General features: G+C 55.7%; 1 protein-coding gene across 3 annotated transcripts in view; it reads left to right on the top strand.

Moving 5' to 3' along the window:
* The window catches only part of SLC6A6 (solute carrier family 6 member 6), an 80017-nt gene that overhangs the window by 43657 nt on the left and 19206 nt on the right, over positions 1 to 17154 (top strand). For all 3 annotated transcript variants that reach the window (XM_061197322.1, XM_061197321.1, XM_061197319.1), the window contains 4 exons: positions 8436 to 8568; positions 15266 to 15400; positions 16548 to 16651; positions 16784 to 16908. In XM_061197322.1, coding sequence (XP_061053305.1) covers positions 8436 to 8568; positions 15266 to 15400; positions 16548 to 16651; positions 16784 to 16908 — 497 coding nt within the window. The remainder of the gene's footprint in view (positions 1 to 8435; positions 8569 to 15265; positions 15401 to 16547; positions 16652 to 16783; positions 16909 to 17154) is intronic.

Raw genomic sequence — 17154 nt, 5'->3', positions numbered from 1 at the left:
GGGTAGCTCTTAGCTGACATACCGGGAAGTCCTTCTAACACAGTGCTTAGAGATGCATCAAAAATGTATTAGTGCATTGCTTTTCCTGCTCTCCATGAGCCATTAAATTGGGTGCTCAGTAGTCCCTTCGATCCTGGAAATAACAGATGAGGCCTTGCATGGGGTTGAGAGCCAGGGGCAGGGGACGGTGTTAAGGAAGGGGGTGGCCCCTCATGATCACAAGATGAGACTCCCTCTCTTTTGTGTGTGGATTTGCTGCTTCAAGGTGTCTCTCCACCTCTTAGAACCTGGCCCAGGAGCAGGCCCACAGAAGAGGGAGTTAACTGCTAGCGTTAACTGCTAGCGTTAGCGTTAGGACCAGGGCTGGGGAATCTTAGGCCAGAAAGGGTCAGTCGGCCTCACCCAGGTGGTCCACGTCCGTCTCCTGACACGCGGGCCTTCAGTATGTGCTCACAAGTACCCGGGCTCCTGGAACTGGGGCTCTTTTCCATGGACATATTTCCCACTTGCAGACAATAACCGTTACAGACACATTCACCCCCCACCCTTGCTCCCCACCCTCTGGACAGCTGAATTTACAGACAAAGAAATGCAGGCACTTCATTCTTCTCGCTTGAATGGGGCCCGAGACCACAGCCCTGTCCGTTCTCTGCCGTGCCTGGCACAGCCTGACCACCCAGGGCGCTGGCACTCACCCAGCTACTCAGGTGTCCACCGGGGCCTCGTTGCCTCAGGCATGGTTTGGCTACCTGGGTTGAAACCCTTGTTCTGCCACTTCTAACTCAGGCAGGTGCCTTTTCCTCTCTGGGCCTCAGGGTCCTCAGCTATACTTGGGGAGACCATAACTCTGCCCTCCTAGGGTTGTAGGGCCGCCGTAATGGAACAAGATTGTGTATGGCCAGCCCTGAGAGCCTGCTTGATAAATGTGGGCCATTACTATTAATTTAGTGGCCTCATTGTGGATAAAACTGCCCCCTGGGGACATTTGAAACTCAACTTCAGAGGGACTAAGAATGGCCCATTCTCAGGTGCCCGTATGGTCCCGCTATTACAAAGGGGCTGTGCCCTCTATCAGGCCCGAGGGCTCTTGGGAAGGAGCTCACGTGAGCCGTGAGGTCCTTACCCGTGCCTCCTCTCCTGCCTGTCCCCCAGCCTGGGCCCTCCTGGGGGGTTCTAGGCCTCCTGCCTTCCAGAACCCCCGTTCTAAGTGCCCGAGCTCCCTTTCCTGGGCCAGAAGACATTGACAGGATTTATCTTTGGAAACATCCTGGTCCTGCAGGCACCTTCCCAAGCCTCGCATGGTCCACATAGACTTGCTCAGTCCAGAGAATGTCGGCCGCCTGCCTGGCCTCCCCTCCCGCTCTAGCCTTCACACCCTCCCCTGGGCCCCGGCAGGGCTCTGTGAGCCCACCTGAACATTCACGCATAACCTTCCCTCTTTTTAGAACCCTAGGGAGAACTGGGGTCCACAGAGGAGAGGAGAGGACCTGCCTGCCACCTGTGAGAGCGGAGAGGCTGAGGCCACCTGCCTTCAAGGGCCTTCCCTTCTCTTGGGCATGAAAGAGGGGGAAGGAAAGAGAACTCGTGTGGAATAACTGACTCCCTTGAGCATCATCCCAGGGACTTGCCCCTGTCATTTCTTCCCATCTTTGCAGAGGCCCTTTAAGTAGGGAACATATCTAAGAATCATCCCAAACTCCTTTCTGCCTCAAACCCCACATCCAATTCGCCGGTCCTCTTGGCTCTCCGTTTAAAGTATATCCAGAGCCTGGCCACCCTCCCCACTTGCACTGCTGCCCTTCCCCCACAGGACCCCCTCATCCCTCTCCCGGACCCAGCATGGCCTCTTAATTGCTCTCTCCACCTTACCTTTGCATCTCTGCAGTCAGCTGTGAATCCAAACACGTCATTTCTCAGCTTAGAACCCTCTCATGGCTTTTTCCATGATCATAATCTTGCCCAGCCAGGGAGGATTAAGTGAGAGTGTTTCAACACTGAGTAAGTGCTCACTGAGTGCTGATTCTTATTCATTCCATGTTTGCATCCACCTGGCTGTGTAGCTTAGAGCAGCAAGTCACTACCCCTCTGGCCTCATTTCCCCATCTGCAAATGGAGGGGCCATGTGAGCTGGGCTTTGGGGGATGAGTAGGAGTTCACTAGGCTGGAAAAGAGAGAGGAAAAGACATCCTGGACAGAATGAACAGCCATGCTGAGGCTCAGCGTTCGTAAAGCACATGAGTAGCAATGAGTCATTGGTTTGGCCGGAGGATAGGACACATGGGGCCAGGGAGAAGGATGGAGGCCTTGGATGTTAGACAGATAAATTTGGGCTTTGTTCTCTAAGAGAGGGAGCCACGGAAGCTAAGGAGAAGGGAAGGGGAGTCATGTGATTGAATTTGTGTTTTCTAGACTTGCTCAAGGAACACACTGGTGAGAGAGAGGCTGGGACATATATTAAGCGCCTACTGTATACAGGGCCTCAGAGGGCTCAGCCATCAGTATGTGGGTTCCCTTTAAGGTGAAACTTAGCTTATATGATTTCCCCTGAAAATAGCCACCAGCCCGGCAGTGACTAACTCTGGGATTTCCACTGAGAGAGAATTGCTGGGAAGTGACTGAGGTGTCGCTGGCTGGTACCCACTGGGCTGCCGAGCAGTAAGCATCCTCTCAAGGCTGGTCTCCGGGCCCCTCGAGCCAAAGCCCAGCCCCGGCCATCACTTCCTTCACCTCTCTCATCTGCACCAGACACGTGGGTCCCTGAGCTGGCCCTTCTTTCTGCAAAAGAGGCCTGACAGTGCTCGGGAGCCAGCTGGGGTTCCAGATAACAAGACACCACGGAGCTAAGCCTTCCTCCTGGCTCTGGACAGGAAAGGACCTGGTTGATCATCCCTGCCAGCCCCTCTGCCCCCTCTGGTTTTACAAGAGGAGCTAGTGGAGAGCCACGGGCCATGCTCCTGTCTCCTAGAGCAGGGACACTGACTCTGGCCCGGCGTCCCAGCTGCATGGCCTCAGTGCAGTCACCACCTCTCCAGAGCTCAGAGGTAGCGTGGTCCTAACACCTCACAGCCTGGCTGAGTGTTAAAGAGCTAAAACAAGCGATATGCTGAGGATGGAGCCTCTGGGCGTGGCTTATTAGGTGGAATGCTGAGGACCAGAATGGTTAAGTGACTTACCCAAGGTTACATAGGCAGCTAGACATAGCAGAGAGCTCAGCCCTGATCTCCAGTACTGGACGCCACCTCCAGGGTCTACGTCCCCACCAGCCGTAAGTCCAGGACAAGTCCACGGTCACAGGTAACATTGTGCCGTGTGTGTGTGACCCCACTGGCAGGTTATGCATGGGGTCTTCTCTTGGCCTGGATCCCCACGCCTACCCCGTCTGCAACGCTAAAGCACCATCCTCAGCGGGAGTTGGTGAGATGCCCCCCTCCCTTGAAAGCCGCCCAGGCCCCTGAGACAGTCATTTCACGCTGGCTTTATAATTTAACTCTGAATCGCTCTGTGATGGGGAAGCAGAGCTTCTGCCCCCAGTCAACCTCATCCTGCTCGCCGCTGCTCTGAGGTCACCTCAGTCCCGAGGGTCCTGCTTCGCCCCCAGCCCTGGAAGACGGGCGGGGCCAGATCTGGCTAAATGCCCTCCATCATCCTGGAGCCATGCCTTCCTCCCCGGTTCCTCCAGAGCCCCCTGGGAGCTCAGCACATATCATTAGACTTTATTAGAATCAAAGAAATGAGTCATATTTGCAAACAAGCCCTGCTCAGCCAATCTTCCCCTGCAGCTATCGGAAGGGAGAGACGGCGGAGAGAGCCCTGTGCGGCCCCATGCTTGGGGCGGATGGGCTCTTTTATAATTGTTGCCTCCGCCAGTCTCTAGGGAAGAGCCATCGCCAATAAATGGCTGGCCGGCAGTCAAAAGGAAACGATTTGGCCCACTCGGAGGACGTATTTACATCTCTGAGTGCCGGCTGGACGGCAGCGGGGCGGCCGACTCAAAACAGACGTCCAGGCGATTCTTTTTTGGATCCCACCCTGGAATGAATCATTACTATTCTTGGACAAGAATGCAGCTCACCTCTAGGTCTCCTCCTCTCTGTATGAGAGATGCAGGGAAGCCTGGGAAGCTGGGGCCCCTCTCGAAGGGTAGCATGGTACCCAGCGCATGGGTGGCTGCTCCCCAGGGTGGGACCAGAAAAAGGAACCAGGCCTAGGGTTGATTTTTTTTTTATCTGGGTAATTTCAGGTGAATTCCTGAACCTCTCTGAGCCTCAGTTTCCCCATCAACCAAATGGGTATAATTAATTTACTCAACTAATGTCTATTGAGCATTCACTATGTGCCAGGCACTGTTCTGAATCCAGCAGTGGTCAAGACAGACACAGGTCCTGCCTCCATGGAGATGACATTCTAGTAGGACAGACAGACATTAAACAGACGATACAAGTAAAATTGTAATATACAAGTGATGATAAGTGATGTAAAATAAAGCCAGGGCAGGGGAAGGAGAGTGACCAGGGATGCTTTTTACGTTGGGTGGCCAAGAAAGGCTGCCCTGGTGAAGTGGCATTTGAACAGAGACCTGAAGGTGGTGGGGTGGCATGTCATGTAATGAGTGGCCAAGGGAACAGCCAGTTCAAAGATCCTGAGGCAGGAGCACGCTGGACCTGTTCAGGGAACATTCCAGAAGCCACTGTGGCTAAAGGAGGAGGGGAAGGGGCCACGAGGATGAGGTTTGAAATGGGACCGCTACACACGGAGCTTGTCCCGGACAGGTCCCGTTTATGCCTGTGGTCCCAGCCTCTTATTAATAGGCACCACCCTCTCTCTTTAAGATGTCTGGGTCTGAATGATAGAGTATTTGGTCACCTTATTCAGGGAGGCAAAAAGGAATGGGGCAGGTAGGTGGGAGCCATGGGGGTTGTGGAGCAGAAGTGGGGTGTCACCTGACTTGGGTATTGCCAGGTTCTGTCTTGATAAGAACAGACTGGGGGTGAGAGTGGAGGCAGGAAGACCAGTGAGGAGGCTGCTGAAACAGCCCTGGGGAGCAATGGGGCCTGGACAGGGGTGGTGGCAATGTTGGGGCTATGTGGCCAGATTTGGGGTAACTTGCGCAGCCTCCAGGCGAGGTTAGGAGGCACTGGTGAGGGGCAGTGCACCATGGCAGTCCCTCTGGGGCACAGTACTCTACAGTGTACTGAGCACTCCCATGCACCAGAGGGAGAAGGGGCAACAGATCCTGGTCTGTGCCTTGTGGCCGAGACTGTGCGGGCCCGACAGGGAAGGGTCCTTCAAACTGGGTCCCTTCAAGAAACGGTTCAGATGGACTCACACAGTCTCCGGCCTCCTCGGGTATCCCTGAGATGACTTTGGAAAGGATGTCGGTTACTTTGGCCCCGAGCCTACATCGGGCTCTGTTATGACAACCGCTGTTTGATGAGACAAGTTCACTCCATTCCTAGAATGTCTGCATGGCCCCATGCAAGCATTTTTAAGAATTTAAAGTAATTTTTATAAAGGTGATATGAGCATGTTGAAAACATTCAAATAGTTTAAAAAACATATTCACTGCCAAGTGAGTCCCCACGCCACCCCCCGCCCCTGCATCCCCCGGGGCAGCGACTGCACCATTGTCTTGTGTGTCCTGCCAGAGTCTGCGAATCTGAGCACGTGTGCCCGCCTTCCGCACAGTGAGGCAGCCTCAGCACTGTTCTCTGTTCACTTATCTCGCCCCTGGGATGTCACCCCTTATCAGCACACAGGGAGAGTCCCGAGGTCTTAAGGGCTGCGCGACATTCCGCCAGGAGCCTGCTCCGTGCCTGCTGGGCCCCGACCCATGGCCATCTGGATGGTTTCCAATCATTTGCTCCTGCCGACAGAGTGGAGATGAATAGCTGGGGGTGGACCCTGTCGTTGGCCACACCTGCAGATGTAACTGTAGGAGAGTCTTAGGATAGAACCGCTGGGTCACAGAAAACGTGCCTTAAACTGTCGCAGGAGGGCACCGCAAAGGGGAGTGCCACCAGCAGTGGAGAAGCAAGTGCATGACTCAGTTTCCCTCTTGTGGCCTCCGTGGCTGGTCAGCTGCCCAGAGCAAGGCCACATGGCAGCCTCCCGTCCATAGTGGGCACCACAGGTTTGCCTAGCACGGTGCTGGGAGAATGCAGAAGGGCACCAGTGACCTGAGCGCGGGCTGGGTGTGGTCAGAATTGGGACTCTGGGGTTTCAAGCTCTTGGCCAACTTGCCCTAAAGGAGAAAAGGAAAGGCCGTCTTGTGACTGGGCACCCCCTCGGCATTGGCTGAGCGCCTGCTGTGTGCCTGCCGTGGTGTGTCTAGAGTCTGGTAGGCAAGACAGACTCTCACCTGAGGGCAACGTCCGGTGTGAGAGGACGGCCTGGGAGACAGAAGGACGCTGGTCGTCCGGAGCATCATGGGAGGCCTCCCTGGAAGCACGGGGATGGTGTGCCTGGCGGTGGAGAGGTGCCTACCCGACGCAGCCCATTCACAAGGAGGCCTTGGCTGCTGCCCAGCAGGCCCTGGGCTTTCATTGAAGGCGCCGAGCTCTGGAGGCTGCACAGGGAAGGGCTTTTTGTTCTAAAGCTGCCGTAGCCACCAAACCCACGTGCTTGGCAGGGCCCCAGCCGGGACATGGTTGGCCCACAGCCTGCCTTGTGAGGATGCCCCCTGCCCTGAGGCTCCAGTGACCCCTGTTGAAGCAAGGCCTGGAGAGAGTCTTTTTAAAGTTTAGGCTCTGTTTTCTCTATTAACCGGAGGGACAAGGTAGTGGAGTCCAGAGAGCACTGGCATTGGGGATCAAGACAGCCCGGGTGTAGGGTGGCAGCTCTGCCACCTGGTGGCTGTGTGTCCGTGGATGATTGGTTCTCCAAACCTCAGTTTTCCCCATCTGTAAAATGGGGCAAGTGACTTCTAGTCCTTGGACCAGATGAGATAAATTAGAAAAGCTCGTTGATGGAGCCCCCTGATGTCGGTGTGACCAGAAGAAAGGCCTCACTTGAATGCCAGTTGAGGTGGGAATCTTGGATTTATTCAAGGTCCTCGTGTTGAAGCTTCTTTGGGAAAAAAGGAAAAAGCAATGAGAAAGTGTCCTGGGCCAGTGGGCCTTCCGAGCCCTGACCGTGGGGATCATCCCACAGACTAACTGAGAGCTGGGGATGGTCTGGGGGGCAGGAGCTAGTATTCGTGTTTTACAAAAGAGGAAACTGAGGGCAAGGTCGCACGCCCCTCCTGCCTCTCCTGCCTGAGACTGTGGCCCTCAAACGGGGAGCTGACTCATTAGAGGGAACCCAGCTTCTCCCCAGGGAGCACGAGCCCCCATCTCCTGTGACTCCTGTGACCTCGGTGGCAGTGACCCCTGTGGACCGATGTCCCTGTGCTCGGCGTGGCTGCCCTTGGTCACTGCCACAGCAGTCGGAGCTCTGGGACCATGGGGACACTTTCTGGGCATTAGGTCTCGTGGTCTCTTGGCTGCCAGCGTCCTGCGTCATCCCAACCCACCTTCAGAAGGCTCCTGCCCCTCGGGGGTGTGTCTGAGTAGGTGTTGCGTGCGTCTGCCTCGGTCAGCAAATTTCTTGGACTCCAAAGAGCCAGGCTCTGCCATGTGATGCTGGTCAGGGTTGGTGGCTGCCTTGTGCTGATTATCCTTCAAACCGTCCACTCACCTCCTCCTGAGCCCTTCACAACCCTGGCAGGGAGCAGGGGAGGAAACGGCACTGCTTAGGTGTCCGGAGCTGCTCTGGGGTCTCTGCGCCACGACAGTAACAACCGCTGAGGTTTACCGACTGCTGGCTGCATCCCAGGCCAGTAGCTAATACTTCGAGTGGGCTTTCTCCTAACCCTGTAAAAAGGTGTGTGAGTGTCCTACAGCCACAGATAGAACAAACACTCTGCCCCCTTGAGGCTTACCTTTTAGTGAGAGATCCAGGTAAGAAACAGGGGCGAGTACAATAAAAGAGGGACAGGACAGAGAATGTTAGGGGAGGGTAGTTGTTCCCATTTTAGAGATGAGGAGACTGAGGTCGTGCAGTTGGGTAACTAGCCCCAAGTCAGTGGTTGCGTGGTGGAGCCCAGTTGGAACGCAGTGTTTGGCCCACAGTGGGCACTGAGGAAGGGTCTGCCGAGAATCAATCACACAGGAACAGCACTCAATTCACAGATGAGGAAACTGAGGCTTAGGGGTTTAACTTAACTTGCCCGAGGCCTGGCTGGGTAGAACCCAGGTTCGCCTGACTCAGGAGTCCAAAGCTATCCCCTTGTTGGCCTCCCCCACGACTCTGTGACACAGGTGTTAACTATTTCCCAAGACCAATGGGATTCCACAGCTTGGAGCCAGGATTTGAGCCCCAACCTGTTGGAATCCAGGCATCAGCTCTCTCGGCCCCTGACCGGGCCCCGTCTGACTTGTGGCTCTGTTTGCTTGAAGGCGTAATGTGCTGAGCTTGTCTTCTGGAATTGATGAACTGGGCGCTCTGAAGTGGGACCTTGCTCTCTGCCTTCTCCTCGTCTGGCTGGTCTGTTTCTTCTGCATCTGGAAGGGCGTCAAGTCCACGGGCAAAGTAAGTTGTGCTCCTGTCCCTCCCCTGCCTCATGGAGACTGGCCCTCTGCAGAGACCGGCTCCCGCGCCCCCAGGCCGTCCTGCTCGAAACCAGTCCTCCCAGCAAATACAGAGCCCTAGTTTGTGGCATGTGCCCACCTCATGATGTAAATATTCCCACCAGCTCCAATTCCAAGTTATTGATGGTTCAACGACCAGCTCAAAAAATTTCTGAAATTGAGCTGTCAGCTCTCCTGAGCCTGCACAAGCGCCCACACACCACTGGTTCCCCATCAGGCAGTGGGCAGCAGTGTGAATGTTAGCAGATAACAAACCTTGGAGATGCCACTGATAAGTTAGCTGGTAATTGCATTGTTAATTACCAGCTGCTCTCCAACCACATGCACCCTTGTAGCCTCAACATCCCCTGGGGGCTCGTTAGAAATGCAGACCTGTGGGCTGACCCCAGACCAACAGAATCAGAAGCTGCATTTGAACACTTTCCCCAGATAATCCAAATGCACACTGAGGTTTGAGAAGCACCAACTGGGATTTTTGCTGCTAAATCAGATTAACTGAATTATCTTACGATTTGCATTTCAGCTGGTAACTAAGATGTTAGTTATTAAGGAAAGCTTTCACTGATGATTAAGTCGTTCGCTCATAACCAAAGTGTTAGTTGTAACTAAAGTATCTGCTGCTGTTTAATATGTTACATGATGACCGAGATGTTAGCTATTAGCAAAGGTGGTAGCTGATAATTAAAATATTACCTTATAATTCAGGTTTTAGGTGTAGCTGGTATATCGTCAATATGAAAATGTTAGCCTGTAACAAAAATGTTACCTGTTAGCAGAGCACAGCAATTACCTGATAACCAAGACACTGGCTGATATGATATCATAGTTTTTCTGATGACAAAAATCCGTGCAGAGGGTTCTGTTGGGATCACAGGTGTGAACCCAGGGCACTAACTAAGCCACAGCAAAGGTGTTGGCTGATCTGCCCTACGTGCCCCCGTCTATCATGCCCCGACCCCCGTCATTTGCATCTCGATAGGGGGAAAATCTCTTTAAGATCAAAAAGCCCTCAAAGGTCAAAAGAGTAAGTTAAGGTGGCATTTGAGGGACATCGATGGGCAGTGGGTGAAGTCATTTGGAGAAGGGGCCTTTGCTGTACACATTAACCCCAGACAAAGAGGCCCTTAGGCAAAGTCATGGATCTGAAGAGACCCCAACAGTACTCAGGGACACGCCGGGCAAGAGGCGGGTCCCCGGTGGTGGAGGCAGAATGAACACGGAGGCCTGCGCGCCCACGCCCTCCGCCTGTTTCTCGGAATAGAGCCACCTGCAACCCTAAAACCCAATCTGGAAAGGAAGCAGGCCAGGCTTCAGAAATCTGCACGGGCACACGCCCCGCTGACGTCACCCACCCCGACAGGCAGGAAGAGGGAACGTGGCGTATTCCCGCCTCTCCTTGGGACGCGCGTCCTCCTGTCTTGTCCCATGTCCTCCACCGTCTTGTGTGCGAGCTGTTTCCTTACCACCTCTCTTTAAACAGTGAGGGAACTCAGCTGGGAGACGTTAATGACTTGTCCAAGGTCGCCCCTCCCTCTGAGCCTCAGTTTCCTCATGCAGAGATGGGTGAGGGTTAAAGCAAGCTGTGTCAGCGCCCGGCACAGTGCTCGGCACAGGCTGTGCAGTGAGCGCCAGTCCCTGCTTCCCTCTGTCCCTGCTTCCCACGTGGAGGCGAGCCCATCAGGAAGCTCTGTGGACCCTGGTCCCGAGCAGTGCCGCAGACACACTTGCGCATGCGTGCTTTGAGCCTCTGCCGTCTGCCGGGCGCTGCCGTGGGCATGGGCCCCAGGGTGCACAGAACAGACAGAAATCCCTGCTGTCCAGGAACTGACAGACTTGTTGGCTGCAACAAGGGGAAGGTGTAAACCATACAGGAGTCAGTTGGCCACAAGAGCTATGGAGGAAAACAGGAGTGTTGGGTGCAGTTTCAAGGGGGGTTAGCCAGGCAAGGCTCTCCGAGAAGGGCACTTGGAGGCAAGGATCTGAAGGAAGTGAGGGTGAGCCGTGCAGAGGCCCGGAGGTGTGAATGACCAGACCCTCGGGGAGCCCCCAGTCTGATGGAGGAGCTGATGTCCACTAGGATCAGTGAGCAGCGCTTGGGACACTTGAGAGTAGAGTCAGAGCGAACAGGAGAGGGTGTAGGGCTGCATCGGTGGCGGGCTGAAGGACGTGACTTGCTAGAGGTCCCCCTGCCCACCCCCAGAGACGAGGCTCCAGGCCCCCAGGGGCGGGTGTGGTTCCCAGAACAATAGCAGGGCCTGGGCCAGCCCGGAGGAGCCAAGACAAACACAGTGAGGCTCAGTGGACTTCCTCAAGCCCCTCCGCCTGCCTACCCGCCCACCGCCAGCCGGGACTTCCAGCCCTGGCCGCAGACCAGGCTCGCAGCCGCCATGGGGGCTGGGCCCACGGGCAGCAGGACGGCTTCATCCTGGCCATGGCCTCGCTCCAGTGGCTGACCCTGGTGCGGCAGGGGGTGGAAGGAGGGAGCGTCGGGTCCTGGGAGGCTCAGGACCTGAGTTCAATCACTTTGCCTCTCTGGGTCTCAGTTCCCTTTTTTGTACTATTCAGCCTTCTGAGGGTCTGACGCTTGGCCCCGAATTTGCTGCCGCTTCATTCATTCAGGAAATTGGGATAATGGCGGCAAATGCTCTGTGGCACGTGTGTGCCAGGCGCTGTTCTCAGTGCTGATTATTAGTTATTAGTTCATTTAATCTCCTGATGCCTGAGGTATGTGTGGCTCTTACTACCATTTTACAGATGCGGAAACAGAGGTGCAGAGAGGTTAATGAACTTGCCCAAGGCCACACAGGTTGTCGTGGCCGAGGTGGGATTTGAACTCGGGCAGCCCAGCTCCTAGCCTCGGTGCCCATCGCCCGCTCTCCGCCCTCAGCCCTGTGCTGGCCTGACGGTCGTGTCCGATGCAAATCCCAGCACGTAAGGTCCAGGGAGGTGACACAGAGGCCCAGATCCTCACACAGGAAGTGCAGCTCTGTGGACCCAAATGGCAGTTTGGTCCCGGACGTGAGCACAGGCGCTGGCCTCTCCATCACCAGCCTCCAAGGCAGCTCTTCTGTCAAGTGCTGAGAAACAGGCAGGGGTGGCCGGCAGAGCCAGACCTGGTTTGGGATTTCAGCTCTGCCCCCATAGCCTACATGACTGGATGCCAGTCCTTTTCCCCCTCTGAGTCTCGGTTTCCCCTTGTGTGAAAAGAGTAGCGGTACCCACCCCCCAACAGGAGTGCTGTGAGGACCCTCAGGACCTGCCCAGGCGCTGGTCCCAGACCCTCGGCCCCAGGTCTCTGGGATGAGTGACCCATGCTGCCCAGGCCTTCTCCTCAAAGGAAGCTCAGGGCAGCAGGAAACAAGCCCATCTCCCACCTGCCTGGCCAGCCACCCTCTCCCGACCGTCCCTAGGGAATGAGGAAGCGTTGTCCTTGTAAGTTTCCAGGGCAGTTGGGCCACAGGACTTTTGGGTCGAGGGCTCAGAGGAGCTACAGAGCTTTGCCAGCAAGAGTGGAAAAATACCACAGCCCGTGGCAAGGCCTGCTGGGCCCCCGCCAGAGGCCCGCTGGTGGCGGCTGGCACCAGCGTCGCCCACGAGCATCCCCGGAGAGTCACCGAGAAGTTGAGAGAATGGCTCTCAGGGGCTTGTCCTCAGCGACAAATTCTGCAAAACAAGGGTGTCTTTCCAAAGAGGTGGCTGAGGTGGCATGACCAGGTGGGCTGTCCTGTTCTGGGTTTGGGGAAGACAGCGGACACACACACACAGACACACACAAGCCAGCTGGCCTGGACCACATCCCACCTCTGCCACCTACTGGCCCTGGGTCCCCGGGCAGCTGACGTGACCTCACTGGGCCTCCGTGTCCTCATCTAGAAAATGCAGGTGATAATAGTCCTACTTCTTCCAGTTGTGAGTTAACACGCATAAAGCTCTGGCATAGCGCCCGGCACACAGCAAGCACTATATAAGTGCTTGTGAAACGAATTAAATACATGGAAACAAGGGAAGCCACCCCCACCCCGGGAGGTGTCCTGTGTCCCTGACACAAAGCCCTCTGGCCACAGCCCGCACGCCAGCCCAGCCCAGGGGGCCCTCAGGCTTTGAAGCAGCTGCCCTCCGCCCTCCGCCCTCTGCCCTCCACCCGGCCCGCTGTCAGCAGCCATTGTTCTCCAGGCCCTGAGCTAGGGGCCACCGAGCCTGTCGGCAGGAAGGGAGGAGCGGCCTGCGGGCTGGTCTTCTTTCTTCTCTCACCCCTTCTGTGGCTTCCTGACCTGCCTCCACCCTCCGCGTCTGCCTTCTGGTCCCTGGGAAATGGAGGGCTCTCTGCCTCGGGAGAAGACAGTAAGGTGGCTGGGGAAACTGAGGCCCGGGGGAGAGGGCGTCCAGGGAGGGTGTGGCAGAGGCGGAAGGAGGGTGACCCTTTTAGCCTGGGATCCTCAGGAGGACCCACTGCTAGGGTGAGTGGGGAAGCCGCCCGCTGGGAGGGTGCAGAGGTGGATACGGACCCCAGTCTGTGCAACCCCAGCTGACTCTCTCGGCCACTCCACCCCTCCCGCTGGCAGAGCTGGAGGGAACCTTAGAGCCCAGCTGGTTTGAGCCCCCCCACTTGGCAGGTGGGGAAATGGAGCCCAGAGAGGGGCAGTAACTTGCCCAAGGTCTCACAGCAAGCTTGTCACTGAGCCTGAATTCTGACCTGAACCCTAGAGCCCTTGGGGAGTCCAGCTTCCCTCTGGTCTTTGGGAGGATTGAATGAACTGCCAGACGTTGAAGGGCTTTTTACTGCTGTGCTGTTGTCACTGGAGGAGGTTCTAGGCCGCCCCCACTCTGCTGCTTAAATGCTGTGTGACCTGTGGGCAAGGGACAGACTCTCTGGGCCTCAGTTTCCTTGCTTTCAAGATGGGGTTAGGGCAGGACCAGGTGAGTGTAGAAGTCACTGCACTTGGATTAGCACTAGGCACACAGTAAGCGCTCAATAAATGCTGGCTGGTGGTATTGACTGAAGGCAGCTGAGCCCGACAGGCCCTGAAATCTTCCTTCTTGCCTTTTTCCAAAGCCCCCTGCTAGTTGTTTCTACTCAAAGGGATGGCGGCTGTCCGAGAACTGGGCTTCATTATGGCAGCTGGGCAAGGTTCAGGGCTCTGTCACCCCCTCGTCGGTGTCTGTTACCTGCCTGAGTCCCAGAAGTGCCTGGCAGTGTTCTGGCACTGCCCCCTCCCACAACGCCACAGGCCTTTCATCCTGTTCTCGGTCTCAGTTTCCTCACCTGTGAAATGGGTACGTTGGCCATGCAGTGGTCCCTCCCTGGCCCCCTGGCCCCAAGGCCCTCAGAAGGGGTCAGGGGCTCTGTGAGCTAGTCTTAGCATTTCCACAGGTCACCACGGACTTTTGCATGTCCTGCACCGCACAGTAAGATGCCTCATGCCTTGGCTCGGGGCTGACCTTCCGCCCGCTGGGTGCAGGCCTTGAGCACGGTGGTGACTTGGAGAAGTCTGGGAGCCCTGCCCAGCCTCAGTTCCTTCTCCAGCGGCAGGTTAGCCAACATACTGATTTGGGGGTGTGGTGAGCATGAAGTGGGCTGGTGCTGAGGAGGCCTGGCTCAGCCGGTGCCCTGCTGAAATATCAGGATTTCACTGTCCATTCAGCCAGGCATCTTCGAGCTCCTCTCAGGTGTAAACCCTGCCTGGGAACTTCTTGTGTTGAAGAAAAAGTTGGGAAACTCCATCCATGAACTGAGGCTACAGGAGGTATGAAGGCTGGTGCTTTCGGGACAGGAGGAGTAGAGAAAGTAGGGCAGGGCCCTTGGGGATGGAAAGGCCTGGCCCGGGTCATCTCTGGTCCCCACCTTGATTGACCTAGGCCTGCCTGGGACGTGCTGCGTGACCCAGGGAAGGCTGAGGCCTCCTGCACCCCCAAGGAAGTGGAGGCCTTCCCCATCCTCGTTTCCCCTCTCCAGAAGTTCCTGTGTGCTTCCTGCACAATCGCATGGCCAACGACAGGCCGCATTTCTTGCTCAAGCACCTAAGCGGCCACCTAAGTGCCACGCACTGTTTTGACCATGTTACGAGCATCATTCCATTGAATCCTTGCCTGATCCCTTAATGAGGGCCTTCTATTACTCTTATCTCCGTTTTACACATGAGGCCACAGGCCCAGAGAGGTTAAGCATCATGCCCAAGTTCATGCAGCATGTGAGGGGACAGAACGGGGATTTGAACCTACACTTAACCTGGTTCTGAACCATGAGTCATACTAACGGTTGTAATGTTAGCTGATCTGTGCTACGTCCTGTGGGCCAACCACTGGGCATACACACTTAATAGTTTACTCTCTTATTGTGCATTTTCCTTCTTCACCTGCTAGAATGTCAGTTCCATGAGGGCAGAGATTGGTTCTCTGTAGTTCCCGGGCCTAGTAAATATTTATGGATTTTTTTCATTGAATCTCAGTAAATCTATGAGGTAGGTACTTGTGTTATACCCAGGTTACAGGTGAGGCACCTGAGGCCCAGAGAAGGTAAGCAGCATGCCCAAAGTCACCCAGCAAGGGAAACATCAAACTCAGCTCCAGAATGCCTGCCTCGGAGAGGATGCTCGAGTTTCACAGTAGCGGGCCCCCTAAATCGCTCTCGTCCCTTGCAGGTCGTCTACTTCACCGCCACTTTCCCGTTCGCTATGCTCCTGGTGCTGCTGGTCCGGGGACTGACGCTGCCCGGTGCAGGTGCAGGCATCAAGTTCTATCTGTACCCCGACATCAGCCGCCTGGAGGACCCACAGGTACTGCAGGGCAGCCTGGCCTCCCTCCCACCCAGGGCCGGTGTGGGGAAAGGAAGCTGAAGCAGTGTCCGTGGTTCTGGGCACACAGATCTAGCCGGGCCGTCAGCCCTGGTACTTTTCCACTGGGCTGTGGCGGGTTGTTCACGGTGCTCGTGGGCCATTCCGCCTGCGTGTATCTTTCCACATCGAGGACACCGGAGGCGGGCCAATTATAAAGCTTCTTTAGGTATTGCGCCAGGTAAGGGAGAGAAGTCGCTATGAGCTGTTCTCCTCCTCTGCCACAGCGGCCTTGAGGGCTGCATCGTGGGGGTGGGAGAGTTGGGCTTCCTTGTCTGAGGACGGAATTCAGAGTTGGTGACCACTTAGAAGGTCGGGGGGGGCAAATACTAAACGTCCACCTCCAGGCACTCAGCCGCATGACCGCAGGCAGTTGAAGAGTTTATTGGCCCATCTGGGGATCTGGGGACCTTCTGTCCCCAGGGTCCTCAGCCTTTAGGTTGCCTCCAAGGGCCTGTGCTGCTTCGGGTCTCTTCCCCGCTGTCCTCTCACCCTGGGCAGGAGGTAGGTGGGAGGGGCTTGGCCATCATCAGAGGACAGCTGGGGAGGCAGCTCTCCTGGCCGTCAGGAGCCATTTGATGAAGGTTCTGGAGAACAGCTTTGCCTGCATAATCCATTCGGGAATTCCTCCCCCTTCCAACTCGGGGGTCCCCAGACAATAACAAGTACAATAATGGTAGCAGCCTTGACTTACAGGCTTACCATGTGTCTGGCACTGGGCTAGATCTTAACTCTTTGAACCTGCAAAATAGTGCTGTGGGGCAGGGCAGTGGAGCCCATTTTACAGATGTGAAAACTGAGGCTCTAGGAGTCATATTTACATCATTCCACAGTTGGAATCCAGGTCCCTCTGCTTCAAAAGCCAGCCTCTTAACCCTGATGCTGAGTGACTGGGAGGCTTCTTAGACTTCTGGGGTTCCTTGCAGCTTGGATTCCAGCACAAACGCTCCAATTGCATCGAGAACCTGCATACTTCGAGGCGCAGTCCTCGGGGCCCGGTGGCCAGGGACCCGCGCCGCCTCCTCCAGGCAGCCGGCTCTAATGTCTCCTTTTCTCTCTCCTTGCCACCCTCCCCCCGCACCCTTCCCAGGTATGGATCGATGCTGGGACCCAAATATTCTTCTCCTACGCCATCTGCCTGGGGGCCATGACCTCGCTGGGGAGCTACAACAAGTACAAGTACAACTCGTACAGGCAAGTGTTGCACCAGCGGGCCTGGTGGGCCTTAGAAATGATGATGATGTTTAAAGAAAAAAGAGAAGAAGTAGGGAGCGTGGCTTCCTTGTGTTGTGAATTAACTTGCTCCCTGACATATGTGTAACATAGGGACTGTATGCTGCTGGGATGCCTGAACAGTGGTACCAGTTTTGTGTCTGGCTTCGCAATTTTTTCCATCCTGGGCTTCATGGCACAAGAGCAAGGGGTGGACATTGCTGATGTGGCTGAGTCAGGTATGGTGGTATCGGTGGCAGTGGTGGTGGGCACTGCCACCTAGTGTGTAAGCCGAGTACTGCAGGCATGAAGCCAGACCCCCCAGGGGGCTTTGTGGGGGGGATGAGCCTGGTTTCTGAAATGGACCCCCCCCACCAAGACGTCCCCCAAGTATCAAAGAGTATAAAAGCTAAATTTTAAACACTTCTAATTGCAATTTTGCCCAAGGGGCGGCAGAAACATGGGGGTTGGTTAAGTTGGGGAAT

The sequence above is a fragment of the Eubalaena glacialis genome, chromosome 7 (genome assembly GCF_028564815.1).
Source record: "Eubalaena glacialis isolate mEubGla1 chromosome 7, mEubGla1.1.hap2.+ XY, whole genome shotgun sequence".
Classification (NCBI taxonomy): Eukaryota; Metazoa; Chordata; class Mammalia; order Artiodactyla; family Balaenidae; genus Eubalaena; species Eubalaena glacialis.
The sequence above is the reverse complement of the archived record's forward strand: the minus strand, read 5'-3'. Positions and strand labels throughout refer to the sequence as shown.